The following is a 17,737-nucleotide window of genomic DNA, read 5'->3' as shown; positions in this document are numbered from 1 at the left end:
AGGGATAACTAAAATTCCCTTCCTTCGAAGGAATATCATCATTTCGGCCATTACCTTGGTAAAGACCCGGGGTGCCGTGGACCATCCATACGGCAGCGTCTGAACTGATAGTGACAGTTCTGTACCATAAACCTGAGGTACCCTTGGTGAGAAGGGTAAATTTGGACATGAAGGTAAGCATCCTTGATGTCCCGAGACATCATGTAGTCCCCTTCTTCCAGGTTCGCAATCACTGCTCTGAGTGACTCAATCTTGAATTTGAACCTCTGTATGTAAGTGTTCAAAGATTTTAGATTTAGAATCGGTCTCACCGAGCCGTCCGGCTTCGGTACCACAACAGTGTGGAATAATACCCCGTTCCCTGTTGCAGGAGGGGTACCTTGATTATCACCTGCTGGGAATACAGCTTGTGAATGGCTTCCAAAACTGTCTCCCTGTCAGAAGGAGACATCGGTAAAGCCGACTTTAGGAAATGGCGAGGGGGAGACGTCTCGAATTCCAATTTGTACCCCTGAGATATCACCTGAAGGATCCAGGGGTCTACTTGCGAGTGAGCTCACTGCGCGCTGAAATTCATTGAGACGGGCCCCCCACCGTGCCTGATTCTGCTTGTAAAGCCCCAGCGTCATACTGAGGGCTTGGCAGAGGCGGGAGAGGGTTTCTGGTCCTGGGAACTGGCTGATTTCTGCAGCCTTTTTCCTCTCCCTCTGTCACGGGGCAGAAATGAGGAACCTTTTGCCCGCTTGTCCACGAAAAGACTGCGCCTGATAATACGGCGTCTTCTCATGTTGAGAGGCGACCTGGGGTACAAACGTGGATTTCCCAGCTGTTGCCGTGGCCACCAGGTCTGAAAGACCGACCCCAAATAACTCCTCCCCTTAATAAGGCAATACTTCCAAATGCCGTTTGAAATCCGCATCACCTGACCACTGTCGTGTCCATAACCCTCTACTGGTAGAAATGGACAACGCACTTAGACTTGATGCCAGTCGGCAAATATTCCGCTGTGCATCACGCATATATAGAAATGCATCTTTTAAATGCTCTATAGGCAATAATATACTGTCCCTATCTAGGGTATCAATATTTTCAGTCAGGGAATCCGACCACGCCAACCCAGCACTGCACATCCAGGCTGAGGCGATTGCTGGTCGCAGTATAACACCAGTATGTGTGTAAATACATTTTTGGATACCCTCCTGCTTTCTATCAGCAGGATCCTTAAGGGCGGCCATCTCAGGAGAGGGTAGAGCCCTTACAAGCGTGTGAGCGCTTTATCCACCCTAGGGGGTGTTTCCCAACGCACCCTAACCTCTGGCGGGAAAGGATATAATGCCAATAACATTTTAGAAATTATCAGTTGCTATCGGGGGAAACCCACGCATCATCACACACCTCATTTAATTTCTCAGATTCAGGAAAACGACATAATACCCCTTTTTGGTGGTACTCGTATTATCAGAAATGTGTAAAACATTTTTCATTGCCTCAATCATGTAACGTGTGGCCCTACTGGAAGTCACATTTGTCTCTTCACCGTCGACACTGGAGTCAGTATCCGTGTCGGCGTCTATATCTGCCATCTGAGGTAACGGGCGCTTTAGAGCCCCTGACGGCCTATGAGACGTCTGGACAGGCACAAGCTGAGTAGCCGGCTGTCTCATGTCAACCACTGTCTTTTATACAGAGCTGACACTGTCACGTAATTCCTTCCAACAGTTCATCCACTCAGGTGTCGACCCCCTAGGGGGTGACATCACTATTACAGGCAATCTGCTCCGTCTCCACATCATTTTTCTCCTCATACATGTCGACACAAACGTACCGACACACAGCACACACACAGGGAATGCTCTGATAGAGGACAGGACCCCACTAGCCCTTTGGGGAGACAGAGGGAGAGTTTGCCAGCACACACCAGAGCGCTATATATATACAGGGATAACCTTATATAAGTGTTTTTCCCCTTATAGCTGCTGTAATTTCAATACTGCGCGTAATTAGTGCCCCCCTCTCTTTTTTAACCCTTTCTGTAGTGTAGTGACTGCAGGGGAGAGCCAGGGAGCTTCCCTCCAACGGAGCTGTGAGGGAAAATGGCGCCAGTGTGCTGAGGAGATAGGCTCCACCCCCTAATCGGCGGCATTATCTCCCGTTTTCCTATGTATTCTGGCAGGGGTTAAATGCATCCATATAGCCCAGGAGCTATATGTGATGTATTTTTTTGCCATCTAAGGTATTTTTATTGCGTCTCAGGGCGCCCCCCCCCAGCGCCCTGCACCCTCAGTGACCGGAGTGTGAAGTGTGCTGAGAGCAATGGCGCACAGCTGCGGTGCTGTGCGCTACCTTATTGAAGACAGGACGTCTTCTGCCGCCGATTTTCCGGACCTCTTCTGCTCTTCTGGCTCTGTAAGGGGGACGGCGGCGCGGCTCTGGGACCCATCCATGGCTGGGCCTGTGATCGTCCCTCTGGAGCTAATGTCCAGTAGCCTAAGAAGCCCAATCCACTCTGCACGCAGGTGAGTTCGCTTCTTCTCCCCTTAGTCCCTCGATGCAGTGAGCCTGTTGCCAGCAGGACTCACTGAAAATAAAAAACCTAATTTAAACTTTTACTCTAAGCAGCTCAGGAGAGCCACCTAGATTGCACCCTTCTCGTTCGGGCACAAAAATCTAACTGAGGCTTGGAGGAGGGTCATAGGGGGAGGAGCCAGTGCACACCAGCTAGTCCTAAAGCTTTTACTTTTGTGCCCAGTCTCCTGCGGAGCCGCTATTCCCCATGGTCCTTTCGGAGTTCCCAGCATCCACTAGGACGTCAGAGAAATATTGTTTACAAAGACATTTTGTGATAAATGTCTACAATATAAATATACATCACAATATTAGATGGCACTACTTACTGTCTTTGTCAAATATTTTACGCTGACAAATAACAGATATCCAGATGACCGAAGCCAGGGGCAAAAGCTTGTTAGATAATAATCAGCTGCTGGTATAATGCAGATATAACTGTCTTGTTCTAAAGGTGCATACACACGGTGAGATCTGGGCTAACCCGAATTCTCACTATGCGACAGGGGCTAGGTCGGCATCGCAAGCACATAATGACAGTGCTTGCGATACTGACTATGTGCGATTTTGGCCAAGTGTCAATTTTGACTATCTTTTCTACGAGATAGTCAAAATTTATATCCCTGCACAGTCTATCTAGGCTTGTGATGCCGACCGTGCGGGACCATGCATCGGCATCGCATCGGGATCGCAAGGTGACTTTCACCTTGCAATCTGCACTGACTTTTCTTAAGATTTTGACTATATAGTCAAAATCTTAAGACAATGGGGTAAATTTACTAAGATTCGTATTTTCCCGTTTCAGGTCAAAGTTCAATCACGAATGACATCGAAAGTGTAAAACTGCAACTTTTTGAATTGATTACGACTAATTTACTAAGCTGTCGTATTCGGGTTTTTCTTTTGTTCCGATGTCGATGTCATTCGTGGTTTTTTTTCTATTTTTACGGCAGTGATTAGCAAAACACTGCCGACTTTTTTACAATGAATCTCGGCCGGATCTGTGTGATCCGTGCTGGGGTTCATTTTTTTTTTTTTTTTTAAATTAAACACTGTCAAATATTTAAAAAAAAATTGCGTGGGGTCCCCCCTCCTAAGCATAACCAGCCTCGGGCTCTTTGAGCCGATCCTGGTTGCCGAAATATGGGGAAAAAAATGACAGGGGTTCCCCCATATTTAAGCAACCAGCATCGGGCTCTGCGCCTGGTCCTGGTTCCAAAAATACGGGGGACAAAAAGAGTAGGGGTCCCCCGTATTTTTAAAACCAGCACCGAGCTCCACTAGCTGGACAGATAATGCCACAGCCGGGGGTCACTTTTATATAGTGCCCTGCGGCCGTGGCATCAAAAATCCAACTAGTCACCCCTGGCCGGGGTACCCTGGGGGAGTGGGGACCCCTTCAATCAAGGGGTCCCCCCCCCCAGCCACCCAAGGGCCAGGGGTGAAGCCCGAGGCTGTCCCCCCCCATCCAATGGGCTGCGGATGGGGGGGCTGATAGCCTTTGTTGTAAAAGAAAAGATATTGTTTTTAGTAGCAGTACTACAAGTCCCAGCAAGCCTCCCCCGCATGCTGGTACTTGGAGAACCACAAGTACCAGCATGCGGCGGAAAAACGGGCCCGCTGGTACCTGTAGTACTACTACTAAAAAAATACCCAAAAAAACACAAGACACACACACCGTGAAAGTATAATTTTATTACATACATACACACATACATACATACTTACCTTATGTTCCCACGCAGGTCGGTCCTCTTCTCCAGTAGAATCCAAGGGGTACCTGTTGAAGAAATTATACTCACGAGATCCAGGGGTCCAGGGTCCTCGGGGAATCCAGGTGTAATCCACGTACTTGAAAAAAATAACAAAACGGACACCCGAGCCACGCACTAAAAGGGGACCCATGTTTGCACATGGATCCCCTTTTCCCGACTGCCAGAAACCCACTCTGACTGATGTCTAAGTGGGTTTCTTCAGCCAATCAGGGAGTGCCACGTTGTAGCACTCTCCTGATCGGCTGTGTGCTCCTGTACTGAGTGACAGGCGGCACACGGCAGTGTTACAATGTTGCGCCTATGCGCTCCATTGTAACCAATGCTGGGAACTTTCTGCTCAGCGGTGACGTCACTTTAGGTCAACCGCAGGGCAGAAAGTTCCCAGCATTGGTTACAATGGAGCGCATAGGCGCAACATTGTAACACTGCCGTGTGCCGCCTGTCACTCAGTACAGGAGCACACAGCCGATCAGGAGAGTGCTACAACGTGGCACTCCCTGATTGGCTGAAGAAACCCACTTAGACATCAGTCAGAGTGGGTTTCTGGCAGTCGGGAAAAGGGGATCCATGTGCAAACATGGGTCCCCTTTTAGTGCGTGGCTCGGGTGTCCGTTTTGTTATTTTTTTCAAGTACGTGGATTACACCTGGATTCCCCGAGGACCCTGGACCCCTGGATCTCGTGAGTATAATTTCTTCAACAGGTACCCCTTGGATTCTACTGGAGAAGAGGACCGACCTGCGTGGGAACATAAGGTAAGTATGTATGTATGTGTGTATGTATGTAATAAAATTATACTTTCACGGTGTGTGTGTCTTGTGTTTTTTTGGGTATTTTTTTAGTAGTAGTACTACAGGTACCAGCGGGCCCGTTTTTCCGCCGCATGCTGGTACTTGTGGTTCTCCAAGTACCAGCATGCGGGGGAGGCTTGCTGGGACTTGTAGTACTGCTACTAAAAACAATATCTTTTCTTTTACAACAAAGGCTATCAGCCCCCCCATCCGCAGCCCATTGGATGGGGGGGGACAGCCTCGGGCTTCACCCCTGGCCCTTGGGTGGCTGGGGGGGGACCCCTTGATTGAAGGGGTCCCCACTCCCCCAGGGTACCCCGGCCAGGGGTGACTAGTTGGATTTTTGATGCCACGGCCGCAGGGCACTATATAAAAGTGACCCCCGGCTGTGGCATTATCTGTCCAGCTAGTGGAGCCCGGTGCTGGTTTTAAAAATACGGGGGACCCCTACTCTTTTTGTCCCCCGTATTTTTGGAACCAGGACCAGGCGCAGAGCCCGATGCTGGTTGCTTAAATATGGGGGAACCCCTGTCAATTTTTTCACCATATTTCTGCAACCAGGATCGGCTCAAAGAGCCCGAGGCTGGTTATGCTTAGGAGGGGGGACCCCACGCAATTTTTTTAAAAAAATAAGCACTTTCCCACCCCTTCCCACTGATATACATGCACGGATCTCATGGATCCGTGCATGCCTATCCAATCACGAATAAAAAAAAAAGGTCTGTTTTTTTTAGCACTTTTTTACGAGTTGTAATTTTTCACGGCAGTGTTTGTTTTTTTTTTGCTTTGCACTTCTTAGTAAATGACCGAGATTTATACTTAAACAGCCGCGTTTTGACCGATGGTGTATTCATTCGTGATTTTTTACCTAGGACTTCAAAATATTACGAATGCCCTCATCACTGCCGTGATTATTGCTTAGTAAATTACCGAGATGACACTTTGATGAAAAAACGGCATCTCGGTCAAAATCGGGAGCTTAGTAAATTTACCCCAATATCTCACTGTGTGTACACACCATAACACTGATTATATGCTAGCCTCAGAAAGAATCCCATCCCATACACCTACAGTATTATGAGAAACAGGTTAGTATATTACTTGATGTTTCCTGGAAATACAAAATAGACTTGAGTGGGTTGTTTGTTGTTATAAATATACAACATACAAAACTGGGTTCAAGACAATACAATTTCCTGGTTTCAATCTGACTACCTCACCATGAAGCATCCAGTCCTGGGAATTCCAAAGCTCCTCAGGAAACAAGTTACATCACTGACATTATACACACTGCCTGATTACCTGATTCATTACTCCTTATTTTGCAACCATGTAAAATTCTATATATTGCTAGAACTCAGCAGCATAATCAAACCAAACATTTAGTAAATAGTTGCAAATCATTGCACTTTATATAGGTTTTCATTTTTAGTTAAAATAAGATTTTACTTACCGATAAATCTATTTCTCGTAGTCCGTAGTGGATGCTGGGGACTCCGTCAGGACCATGGGGATTAGCGGCTCCGCAGGAGACAGGGCACAAAAAGTAAGCTTTTAGGATCACATGGTGTGTACTGGCTCCTCCCCCTATGACCCTCCTCCAAGCCTCAGTTAGGTACTGTGCCCGGACGAGCGTACACAATAAGGAAGGATCTTGAATCCCGGGTAAGACTCATACCAGCCACACCCATCACACCGTACAACCTGTGATTTGAACCCAGTTAACAGTATGATAACAACGAAGGAGCCTCTGAAAAGATGGCCCACAACAATAACAACCCGATTTTTGTAACAATAATTATGTACAAGTAATGCAGACAATCCGCACTTGGGATGGGCGCCCAGCATCCACTACGGACTACGAGAAATAGATTTATCGGTAAGTAAAATCTTATTTTCTCTAACGTCCTAGTGGATGCTGGGGACTCCGTCAGGACCATGGGGATTATACCAAAGCTCCCAAACGGGCGGGAGAGTGCGGATGACTCTGCAGCACCGAATGAGAGAAACTCCAGGTCCTCCTCAGCCAGGGTATCAAATTTGTAGAATTTTACAAACGTGTTCCCCCCTGACCACGTAGCTGCTCGGCAAAGTTGTAAAGCCGAGACCCCTCGGGCAGCCGCCCAAGATGAGCCCACCTTCCTTGTGGAATGGGCATTTACAGATTTTGGCTGTGGCAGGCCTGCCACAGAATGTGCAAGCTGAATTGTACTACAAATCCAACGAGCAATAGTCTGCTTAGAAGCAGGAGCACCCAGCTTTTTGGGTGCATACAATATAAACAGCAAGTCAGACTTTCTGACTCCAGCCGTCCTGGAATTATATATATATATATATATATATATATATATATTTTCAGGGCCCTGACAACGTCTAGCAACTTGGAGTCCTCCAAGTCCCTAGTAGCCGCAGGCACCACCATAGGTTGTTTCAGGTGAAACGCTGACACCACCTTAGGAAGAAACTGGGGACAAGTCCGCAGTTCTGCCCTGTCCGAATGGAAAATTAAATATGGGCTTTTGTAAGACAAAGCCGCCAATTCTGACAATCGCCTGGCCGAGGCCAGGGCCAACAGCATGGTCCCTTTCCATGTGAGATATTTTAAATCCACAGATTTGAGCGGTTCAAACCAATATGATTTGAGGAATCCCAACACTACTTTGAGATCCCCCGGTGCCACTGGAGGCACAAAAGGGGCTGTATATGCAATACTCCCTTGACAACGTCTGGACTTCAGGAACCGAAGCCATTCTTTCTGGAAGAAAATCTACAGGGCCGAAACTTGAACCTTAATGGACCCCAATTTGAGGCTCATAGACACTCCTGTTTGCAGGAAGTGCAGAAATCGACCTAGTTGAAATTTCTTCGTGGGGCCTTCCTGGCCTCACCCACGCAACATATTTTCACCACATGTGGTGATAACGTTGTGCGGTCACCTCCTTCCTGGCTTTGACCAGGGTAGGTATGACCTCTTCTGAAATGCCTTTTCCCTTAGGATTCGGCGTTCAACCGCCATGCCGTCAAACGCAGCCGCGGTAAGTCTTGGAACAGACATGGTACTTGCTGAAGCAAGTCCCTTCTTAGCTCCCGAGGCCATTAGTCCTCTGTGAGCATCTCATGAAGTTCCGGGTACCAAGTCCCTCTTGGCCAATCCGGAGCCACGAGTATAGTTCTTACTCCTCTACGTCTTATAATTCTCAATACCTTGGTTATGAGAAGCAGAGGAGGGAACACATACACCGACTGTTACACCCACGGTGTTACCAGGACGTCCACAGCTATCGCCTGAAGGTCTCGTGACCTGGCGCAATACCTGTCCCGTTTTTTGTTCGGGCGGGACGCCATCATGTCCACCTTTGGTCTTTCCCAACGGTTCACAATCATGCGGAAAACTTCCCGATGAAGTTCCCACTCTCCCGGGTGGAGGTCGTGCCTGCTGAGGAAGTCTGCTTCCCAGTCGTCCACTCCCGGAATGAACACTGCTGACAGTGCTATCACATGATTTTCCGCCTAGCGAAAAATCCTTGCAGTTTTGCCACTGCCCTCCTGCTTCTTGTGCCGCCCTTTCTGTTTACGTGGGCGACTGCCGTGATGTTATCCCACTGGATCAATACCGGCTGACCTTGAAGCAGAGGTCTTGCTAAGCTTAGAGCATTATAAATTTGCTCTTAGCTCCAGTATATTTATGTGGAGAGAATTCTCCAGACTTGATCACACTCCCTGGAAATTTTTTCCCTGTGTGACTGCTCCCCAGCCTCTCAGGCTGGCCTCCGTGGTCACCAGCATCCAATCCTGAATGCCGAATCTGCGGCCCTCTAGAAGATGAGCACTCTGTAATCACCACAGGAGAGACACCCTTGTCCTTGGATATAGGGTTATCCGCTGATGCATCTGAAGATGCGATCCGGACCATTTGTCCAGCAGATCCCACTGAAGAGTTCTTGCGTGAAATCTGCCGAATGGAATCGCTTCGTAATAAGCCACCATTTTTACCAGGACTCTTGTGCAATGATGCACTGACACTTTTCCTGGTTTTAGGAGGATCCCGATTAGCTCGGATAACTCCCTGGCTTTCTCCTCTGGGAGAAACACCTTTTTCTGGACTGTGTCCAGAATCATCCCTAGGACCAGCAGACGTGTCGTCGGAACAACTGCGGTTTTGGAATATTTAGAATCCACCCGTGCTGTCGTAGAACTACTTGAGATAGTGCTACTCCGACCTCCAACTGTTCTCTGGACCTTGTTCTTATCAGGAAGTCGTCCATTTTCTTTGAAGACGAATCCTCATTTCGGTCATTACCTTGGTAAGGACCCGGGGTGCCTTGGACAATCCAACGGCATCGTCTGAAACTGATAGTGACAGTTCTGTACCACGAACCTGAGGTACCCTTGGTGAGAAAGGCAAACTTTGGGACATGGAGGTAAGCATCCCTGATGTCCCGGGACACCATATAGTCCCCTCCTTCCCGGTTCGCTATCACTGCTCTGAGTGACTGCATCTGGATTTGAACCTTTGTAAGTGTTCAAATATTTCAGATTTAGAATAGGTCTCACCTAGCCTTCTGGCTTCAGTACCACCATATAGTGTGGAATAATACCCCTTTCCTTGTTGTAGGAGGGGTAATTTTATTATCACCTGCTGAGAATACAGCTTGTGAATTGTTTTCAATACTGCCTCCCTGTCGGAGGGAGACATTGGTACAGCAGACTACAGGAACCTGCGAGGGGGTAACGTCTCGACATTCCAATCTGTACCCCTTGGATACTACTTGTAGGATCCAGGGGTCCTGTACGGTCCCAGCGTCATGCTGAGAACTTGGTAGAAGCGGTGGAGGGCTTCTGTTCCTGGGAATGGGCTGCCTGCTGCAGTCTTCTTCCCTTTCCTCTATCCCTGGGCAGATATGACTCTTATAGGGACGAAAGGACTGAGGCTGAAAAGACGGTGTCTTTTTCTGCAGAGATGTGACTTAGGGTAAAAAACGGTGGATTTTCCAGCAGTTGCCGTGGCCACCAGGTCCCATGGACCGACCCCAAATAATTCCTCCCCTTTATACGGCAATACATCTTTGTGCCGTTTGGAATCTGCATCACCTGACCACTGTCGTGTCCATAAACATCTTCTTGCAGATATGGACATCGCATTTACTCTTGATGCCAGAGTGCAAATATCCCTCTGCGCATCTCGCATATATAGAAATGCATCCTTTAAATGCTCTATAGTCAATAAAATACTGTCCCTGTCAAGGGTATCAATATTTTTAGTCAGGGAATCCGACCAAGCCACCTCAGCTCTGCACATCCAGGCTGAGGCGATCGCTGGTCGCAGTATAACACCAGCATGTGTGTGTATACTTTTTAGGATATTTTCCAGCCTCCTATCAGCTGGCTCCTTAAGTACGGCCCTATCTGTAGATGGTACCGCCACTTGTTCTGATAAGCATGTGAGCGCCTTATCCACCCTAAGGGGTGTTTCCCAACACGCCCTAACTTCTGGCGGGAAAGGGTATACCGCCAATAATTTTCTATCGGGGGAAACCCACGCATCATCACACACTTCATTTAATTTATCTGATTCCGGAAAAACTACAGGTAGTTTTTTCACATCCCACATAATACCCTTTTTTGTGGTACTTGTAGTATCAGAAATATGTAACACCTCCTTCATTGCCCTTAACGTGTGGCCCTAAAGGAAAATACGTTTGTTTCTTCACCGTCGACACTGAAATCAGTGTCCGTGTCTGGGTCTGTGTCGACCGACTGAGGTAATTGGGCGTTTTACAGCCCCTGACGGTGTTTGAGACGCCTGGACAGGTACTAATTTGTTCGCCGGCCGTCTCATGTCGTCAACCGGCTTGCAGCGTGTTGACATTATCACGTAATTCCATAAATAAGCCATCCATTCCGGTGTCGACTCCCTAGAGAGTGACATCACCATTACAGGCAATTTGCTCCGCCTCCTCACCAACATTTTCCTCATACATGTCGACACACACGTACCGACATACAGCACACACATAGGGAATGCTCTGATAGAGGACAGGACCCACTAGCCCTTTGGGGAGACAGAGGGAGAGTTTGCCAGCACACACCAAAACGCTATAATTATACAGGGACAACCTTTATATAAGTGTTCCTCCCTTATAGCATTTTAATATATATTCATATCGCCAAATCAGTGCCCCCCCTCTCTGTTTTAACCCTGTTTCTGTAGTGCAGTGCAGGGGAGAGCATGGGAGCCTTCCCCCCAGCATTTCTGTGAGGGAAAATGGCGCTGTGTGCTGAGGAGAATAGGCCCCGCCCCCTTTTCGGCGGGCTTCTTCTCCGGAGTCTGTGATATCTGGCAGGGGTTAAATACATCCATATAGCCTCAAGGGCTATATGTGATGTATTTTTCGCCATACAGGTATTATACATTGCTGCCCAGGGCGCCCCCCCCCGCGCCCTGCACCCTCCGTGACCGCTGTGTGAAGTGTGCTGACAACAATGGCGCACAGCTGCAGTGCTGTGCGCTACCTGATGAAGACTGAAAGTCTTCTGCCGCCTGGTTCCGGACCTCTTCAATCTTCAGCATCTGCAAGGGGGGTCGGCGGCGCGGCTCCGGGACGAACCCCAGAGCGAGACCTGTGTTCCGACTCCCTCTGGAGCTAATGGTGTCCAGTAGCCTAAGAAGCCAATCCATCCTGCACGCAGGTGAGTTGACTTCTCTCCCCTAAGTCCCTCGATGCAGTGAGCCTGTTGCCAGCAGGACTCACTGAAAATAAAGAACCTAAAAACTTTTTCTAAGCAACTCTTTAAGAGAGCCACCTAGATTGCACCCTGCTCGGACGGGCACAAAAACCTAACTGAGGCTTGGAGGAGGGTCATAGGGGGAGGAGCCAGTACACACCATGTGATCCTAAAAGCTTACTTTTTGTGCCCTGTCTCCTGCGGAGCCGCTAATCCCCATGGTCCTGACGGAGTCCCCAGCATCCACTAGGACGTTAGAGAAAATGTATTTATCTGTTTAGATCATTTAATATGCCAGGTGTGTGATTTACCCTACAGTACTTGCAAATTAGATGTGAATAAGCAATGACTCTCCAGCTGTCATAGAACTACAAGTTCCAGTAAACTTGGCCAGACAACTGAAAAAAAAAATCTGTATCTGTATCAGAGGAGAACAAGAAATCTGCAGGCGTAGTGATGAGCGGATTCGGTTTTACTCGGTTTTACTCGGTTCTCAAAACCGAATCTTATTGGCTATCCAAAACACGTGACATCAGTGAGTCAATAAGATTCGGTTTTGAGAACCGAGTAAAACCGAATCCGCGTAACATATAAAAGAGACATTGTAACATTTGCAAATATGTAAATGTTTCCAGATATTGGCAGAATTCAATACATTCATATATAGCGCAGGTGCTCAATTAGCTTAGTGATATCATTCAGATGCTTGAAAGGGAGGGGTATTTCTAAGCAAGAAACAAAGACATTTTGTTTCCCCCAGCACCCTGAATAACAGTAACCAGATTTAAATCTCACACAATATTAGAATTCAGAGATCTCGGTTACATATATTTGCGCAAATGTATGAATAATTCCCAAAGCCGCGTCAAGGCCTCTCTATATTTAGGGTCCCTAGCGCTATATCTAGGTGCAGGGTGTGGCACCCAAAAAAACCAGCATAAGCCAGAAAGCCCAGGGCAGCATACCGGTGAAAAAACTATAGTGTTAATAAATTAGTGTTAGGAAGCCGAAGCTATAAAGAAAGTGATACAAAAATTAGATGTAATTAAAATGGAGAAATAGTGTTAAAGAAATTAGTAAGTGATAAGTGTTAATAGAATGTAAAGGTATGCCACATTTAAGCCATCCAGCTCAGCCGGCCAGAGGCACCACACCCCACACACCAATCTGGGTCTATGATTAACCAGCAAAGAGCCACATGATAATAGCTCCTTACTTAAATATATCTAAGCTAAGAGCTACCTACCTTGGAGCAACCCCATAATGCTCCATGTGGCATGTCAGGGCCTGCACCTCCTGCTAATGCAGGAACCTCTCTGCCTCTCACAACAGGTGTGGGGTGTGGTGTATATATAAAATTAGGGATTGCTATAACACTTTGTAAATAGGCTTCATCATGCATGGGAAGCCTTAGCACTGGCAGGAGCTGCCTCCAGGGAAATGAGTGTTATTGTAGCTCTTTAAAGGAAAAAAAGGACTTAGTAATTTGTTAAAGTAAAATTCTGCTTAGCTGCCACCTGTAGATTCAGAGATGTAGCAATGATCCCAATTGTGCCTCCATTTGTCCACATAACCTGTCACTTTTCATTGGCGACCAACAGCCTTGGGTATTGATGCAGAGGCACACATAGAGGCAGATGTACTAACCCTTGGAGAGTGATAAAGTGGAGAGAGATAAACAGCCAACCAATCAGCACCTAACCTTCATTTTTCATTCACAACTGGTAACATGACAGTTAGGAGCTGGTTGGCTGGTACTTCATCTCTCTCCATTTTATCACCCTCTAAAGCTTAGAACATCTACCCCATAGGGAGGTAGAGACACATATGGGGAGAAAGCAGGGTATATACTGTATGGGGATAAGGAGCAGAGGCAGGGCTGCAGAGAGCTGTCTCAGGCACGGGGTCCACACCCTCTTAAAATGAAATATAAGAAAAAAAAGTATTTGCGGCTCTCCATACTGAAATGGGAAGGGGGGGGGGATCACAATGAGCCCCCCCCCCCCCCAGCCATGTGCAAACCAGGGTGGGAAGTGATCTTTGCGATTGCGCCCCCCACCCAAAAAAAAAAAAACCCACAGGCAGAGCAGACTTCTGCTGCTAACATGAAAGGGGGGGGGGGGGGGGGGGGGGCATTGGACCTAAGCCTCTGCAACAAGCTGGGTCTGGGTAATTAGTACAAGCCCACCTCTCAGCGGCTCTGGGCAGAGGCACATATGGGGAGGGAGAGGCACATATGTGGCAGTAGAAGCACATGTGGGCAGGGGGCAATGGCACAGATGGGGCAGGTGCATGAAGGGGCAGATGTTAAAAGGGTAAAAGGCAGAGACATACATAGGGAGAGGTCAGAGGCACAGATGTAGATGGGGCAGTGACACAGATGATAAAGGGGTATAGATGCACACATGGTCACAGGGAGGGAGGAGGAGCAGGGACACATATGGCAAATGTACCAAAGTCCTTTGTAAAGTGAAAAGGGGACACAGAGGTATTTCTGTGTCGCCCTGTGCACCACGGTATCCGGATGATAGATAGACAGTGTCTAGTTAGACAGTCAGTAGATAGACACCATATGTTAGACAGACATTGGGTTGACAGGGTCAAAAGGTCAACAAGGTCAAAAGGTCGACATGAATATGGTAGACATTACAAAAGGTTGACAGGGTCAAAGGGGTAGACAGGGTCAAATGGTCGACATGAAAATGGTCAACATAAAAAAGGTAGTGGGGCATACAGTACACACGGAGAGATCCGTGCTTAAATTCTAAGCAATCTAGTCAGATTGCTTAGATTTTAAGCACAGATCTCTCCGTGTGTACCCCTCTTTAGTGACTTATCTTACGGGGGTACACATGGAGATATCCGTGCTTAAATTCTAAAGGCCCATATAGACTGGCCGATGCGGGAGAGATGTGTGCTGAGCGAATCGCTCAGCACACATCTCTCCCGCCGCTCAGCACATCTCTGCTGAGCATGCGGGGGGAGACGGGGGGGCCGCTCATTTCACCCAGCGGGTGAAGTGAGCGACCCGCTATATTGGCCTGCATGCAGGCCAATCTAGCACAAGCAATAGCGATGTGCGGGGCTGCGCATTGCTATCGCTGTAGGGGGGTACACACGGAGCGATAATGCTCAAATTCTAAGCAATCTAGTCAGATTGCTTAGAATATTGCTCCGTGAGTACCCCCCTTAAGCAATCTGACTAGATTGCTTAGAAATAAAGCACTGATCTCTCCGTGTGTAGGGTGCCGGCGACAGTGATGTGCGGTCCCATGCATCGCTATCGCTGGCTCTAGATTTGGCCCCCCAGTCTCCCTCTCACTCAGCACACATTGTGCTGAGTGCTGAGCGGGGGAGAGATGTGTGCTGAGCAGTCTGTGCTAGATAGCTCAGCACACATCTCCCCATGTGTATGGGGCTTTAAGGGGGGTACACACGGAGAGATCCGTGCTTCATTTCTAAGCAATCTAGTCAGATTGCTTAGAAATTAAGCACAGATCTCTCCATGTGTATGCCCATAGCGATAGCCGCACATCGCTATCGCCGGTTCTAGATTGTGCAGGCACAATCTAGTCAGGCTGCTAACTCCCCTGCTGTGTGAAGTGAGCGTACCCCCCCCCCCCCCCACCTCCGCACAGCACACATCGCACTGTATGCTGAGCCGAAGGAGAGATGTGTGCTGAGCGGTCTGTGCTAGATCGCTTAGCACACATCTCTAGGTGTGTATCAACCTTAAAGCCCAGTACTCACGGGCCGATCAAGGAGAGATGCGTGCTGAGCGAACCGCTCAGCACACATCTCTCCTGCCGCTCAGCACAGCGCGATCTGTGCTGAGCGTGCGGGGGGAGACGGGGGGGCCGCTCACTTCACCCAGCGGGTGAAGTGAGCGACCCGCTAGATTGGCCTGCATGCAGGCCAATCTAGCAGCGGCGATAGCGATGTGCGGGGCCGCGCATCGCTATCGCCGAGGGGGCTACACACGGAGCGATCCTGCCGATATTCTAAGCAATCTAGTCAGATTGCTTAGAATATCGCTCCGTGAGTACCCCCCTTTAGAACAATTGTCCCATTGAAGTCTGTAACCTACTTTCCTACCCCCTAGGGTTACTAGTCTCACTCCAAATTTGAATAGATCTGAGGATAAATTATATGTATAACATTATGCCAGCGTTTCAATGTAATGTTTCCTAATATTCTCTGCTCTGTAATTAGCTTATTGCTAATACTGATAATTGCACTTTTTAGGCTTTGAAACAGAAGTGTAGTTATGCAGAACTCTTCCATGGAAATATAGAAAACAAAGGTAATTTCCCTTTTTGTGAAGTTCACATGGAGATTTTGATTACTTGGACATGTTAGTGAATAATTTCTTTCTTGTTCTTAAAGTAGATATTATATTAATGATCACTAATCTGTTATCAGACAATACAGCTGACAGTGACGTGCGGTGAGGTCAATGACTGGAGAGGCACTGGCTAACAAAACTGGATTTACACACTCACTGTGCCCCTACACACGCACGCACACACACACACACACACACACACACACACAATGTGCTCCCATATACTGTACTCACTATGTTCCCATACACAAGCTGCGCCTCCATACACACTGAGCTCACACACACACACACACACACACTGTGCCCCCATACACACCGAGCTCACACACACTGTGACCCCCATACACATTGAGCTCACACACACACACACACACACACACTGTGGCCCTATACACACATATATACTGTGCTTCCATATACTTACTATGTTCCCATATACACACACACACACACACACACACACACACTATGCCCCCATACACACTGAGCTCACACACACACACACACACACACACACACACACACACACACACACAGTGCCCCATACACACTGAGCACACACACACACACACACACACACACACACACTGTGCCCCCATACACACTGAGCTCACACACACACTGTGGCCCTATACACACATATATATTGTGATATTGTGCTCCCATATACTCACTATGTTCCCATACACACACACTATGCCCCCATACACACTGAGCTCCAGCACACACACACACACACACACACACACACACACACACACACACACACACACTATGCCCCCATACACACTGTGCTCACACACACACACACACACACACACACACACACTGAGCTCACACACACACACACACACACTGTGCCCCCATACACACTGAGCTCACACACACACTGTGGCCCTATACACACATATATATTGTGCTCCCATATACTCACTATGTTCCCATACACACACACTATGCCCCCCATACACACTGTGCTCTCACACACACACACACACACACACACACACTGTGCCCCCATACACACTGAGCTCCAACACACACACACACACACACACACACACACACACACACACACACACACACACACACACACACACACACACACACACTATGCCCCCATATAGACAGCTGGACTCACCATCTCTGTAGAGCTGAGACTTCCTTGTCACATGACTGCTCAGCACCAGTCATGTGACCTGTATACGGGAGGCACACACAGCATCAGCTTCTTGAGGCTCCGAGATCACTTCTGTTACTGGAGCCGAGGCATATTGCAGGTCTGTGGCGGTATTCACCAGTGTGGGGGAACAGCAGCGCACACATACACCAGCAGAGTAGCAGAGCGCCTCCCTGCTTTGCAGACTCTGCTGCACCTGCAGAGGGAGAGAGAGAGAGAGAGAGAGAGACGGACAGTGACAGCAGGAAACAGTCACTGCTCAGTGCTGGATGCGCTGACCAATCAAATCTGTCTCACTGACAGGGGTGTGCTCTGAGGTGGGATGCAGGCATGCCCCTGCCACTGAGGCAGATCTG

At 48.2% G+C, this 17,737-nt stretch overlaps 1 protein-coding gene across 1 annotated transcript in view; it reads right to left on the bottom strand.

Annotated features, from left to right (window-relative positions):
- LOC134948890 (glutamine amidotransferase-like class 1 domain-containing protein 3, mitochondrial) overlaps positions 1–17,363 on the bottom strand; it is a 68,113-nt gene extending 50,750 nt beyond the window's left edge. The window contains exon 1 of the mRNA XM_063937164.1: positions 17,343–17,363. Within this exon, the coding sequence (XP_063793234.1) occupies positions 17,343–17,345 (3 nt within the window). The 5' untranslated portion in view covers positions 17,346–17,363. The remainder of the gene's footprint in view (positions 1–17,342) is intronic.
- Positions 17,364–17,737: the final 374 nt, after the last annotated feature.

The sequence above is a fragment of the Pseudophryne corroboree genome, chromosome 8 (assembly GCF_028390025.1).
Source record: "Pseudophryne corroboree isolate aPseCor3 chromosome 8, aPseCor3.hap2, whole genome shotgun sequence".
NCBI classification, from domain to species: domain Eukaryota; kingdom Metazoa; phylum Chordata; class Amphibia; order Anura; family Myobatrachidae; genus Pseudophryne; species Pseudophryne corroboree.
This window is presented reverse-complemented; position numbering and strand designations above follow the sequence as displayed.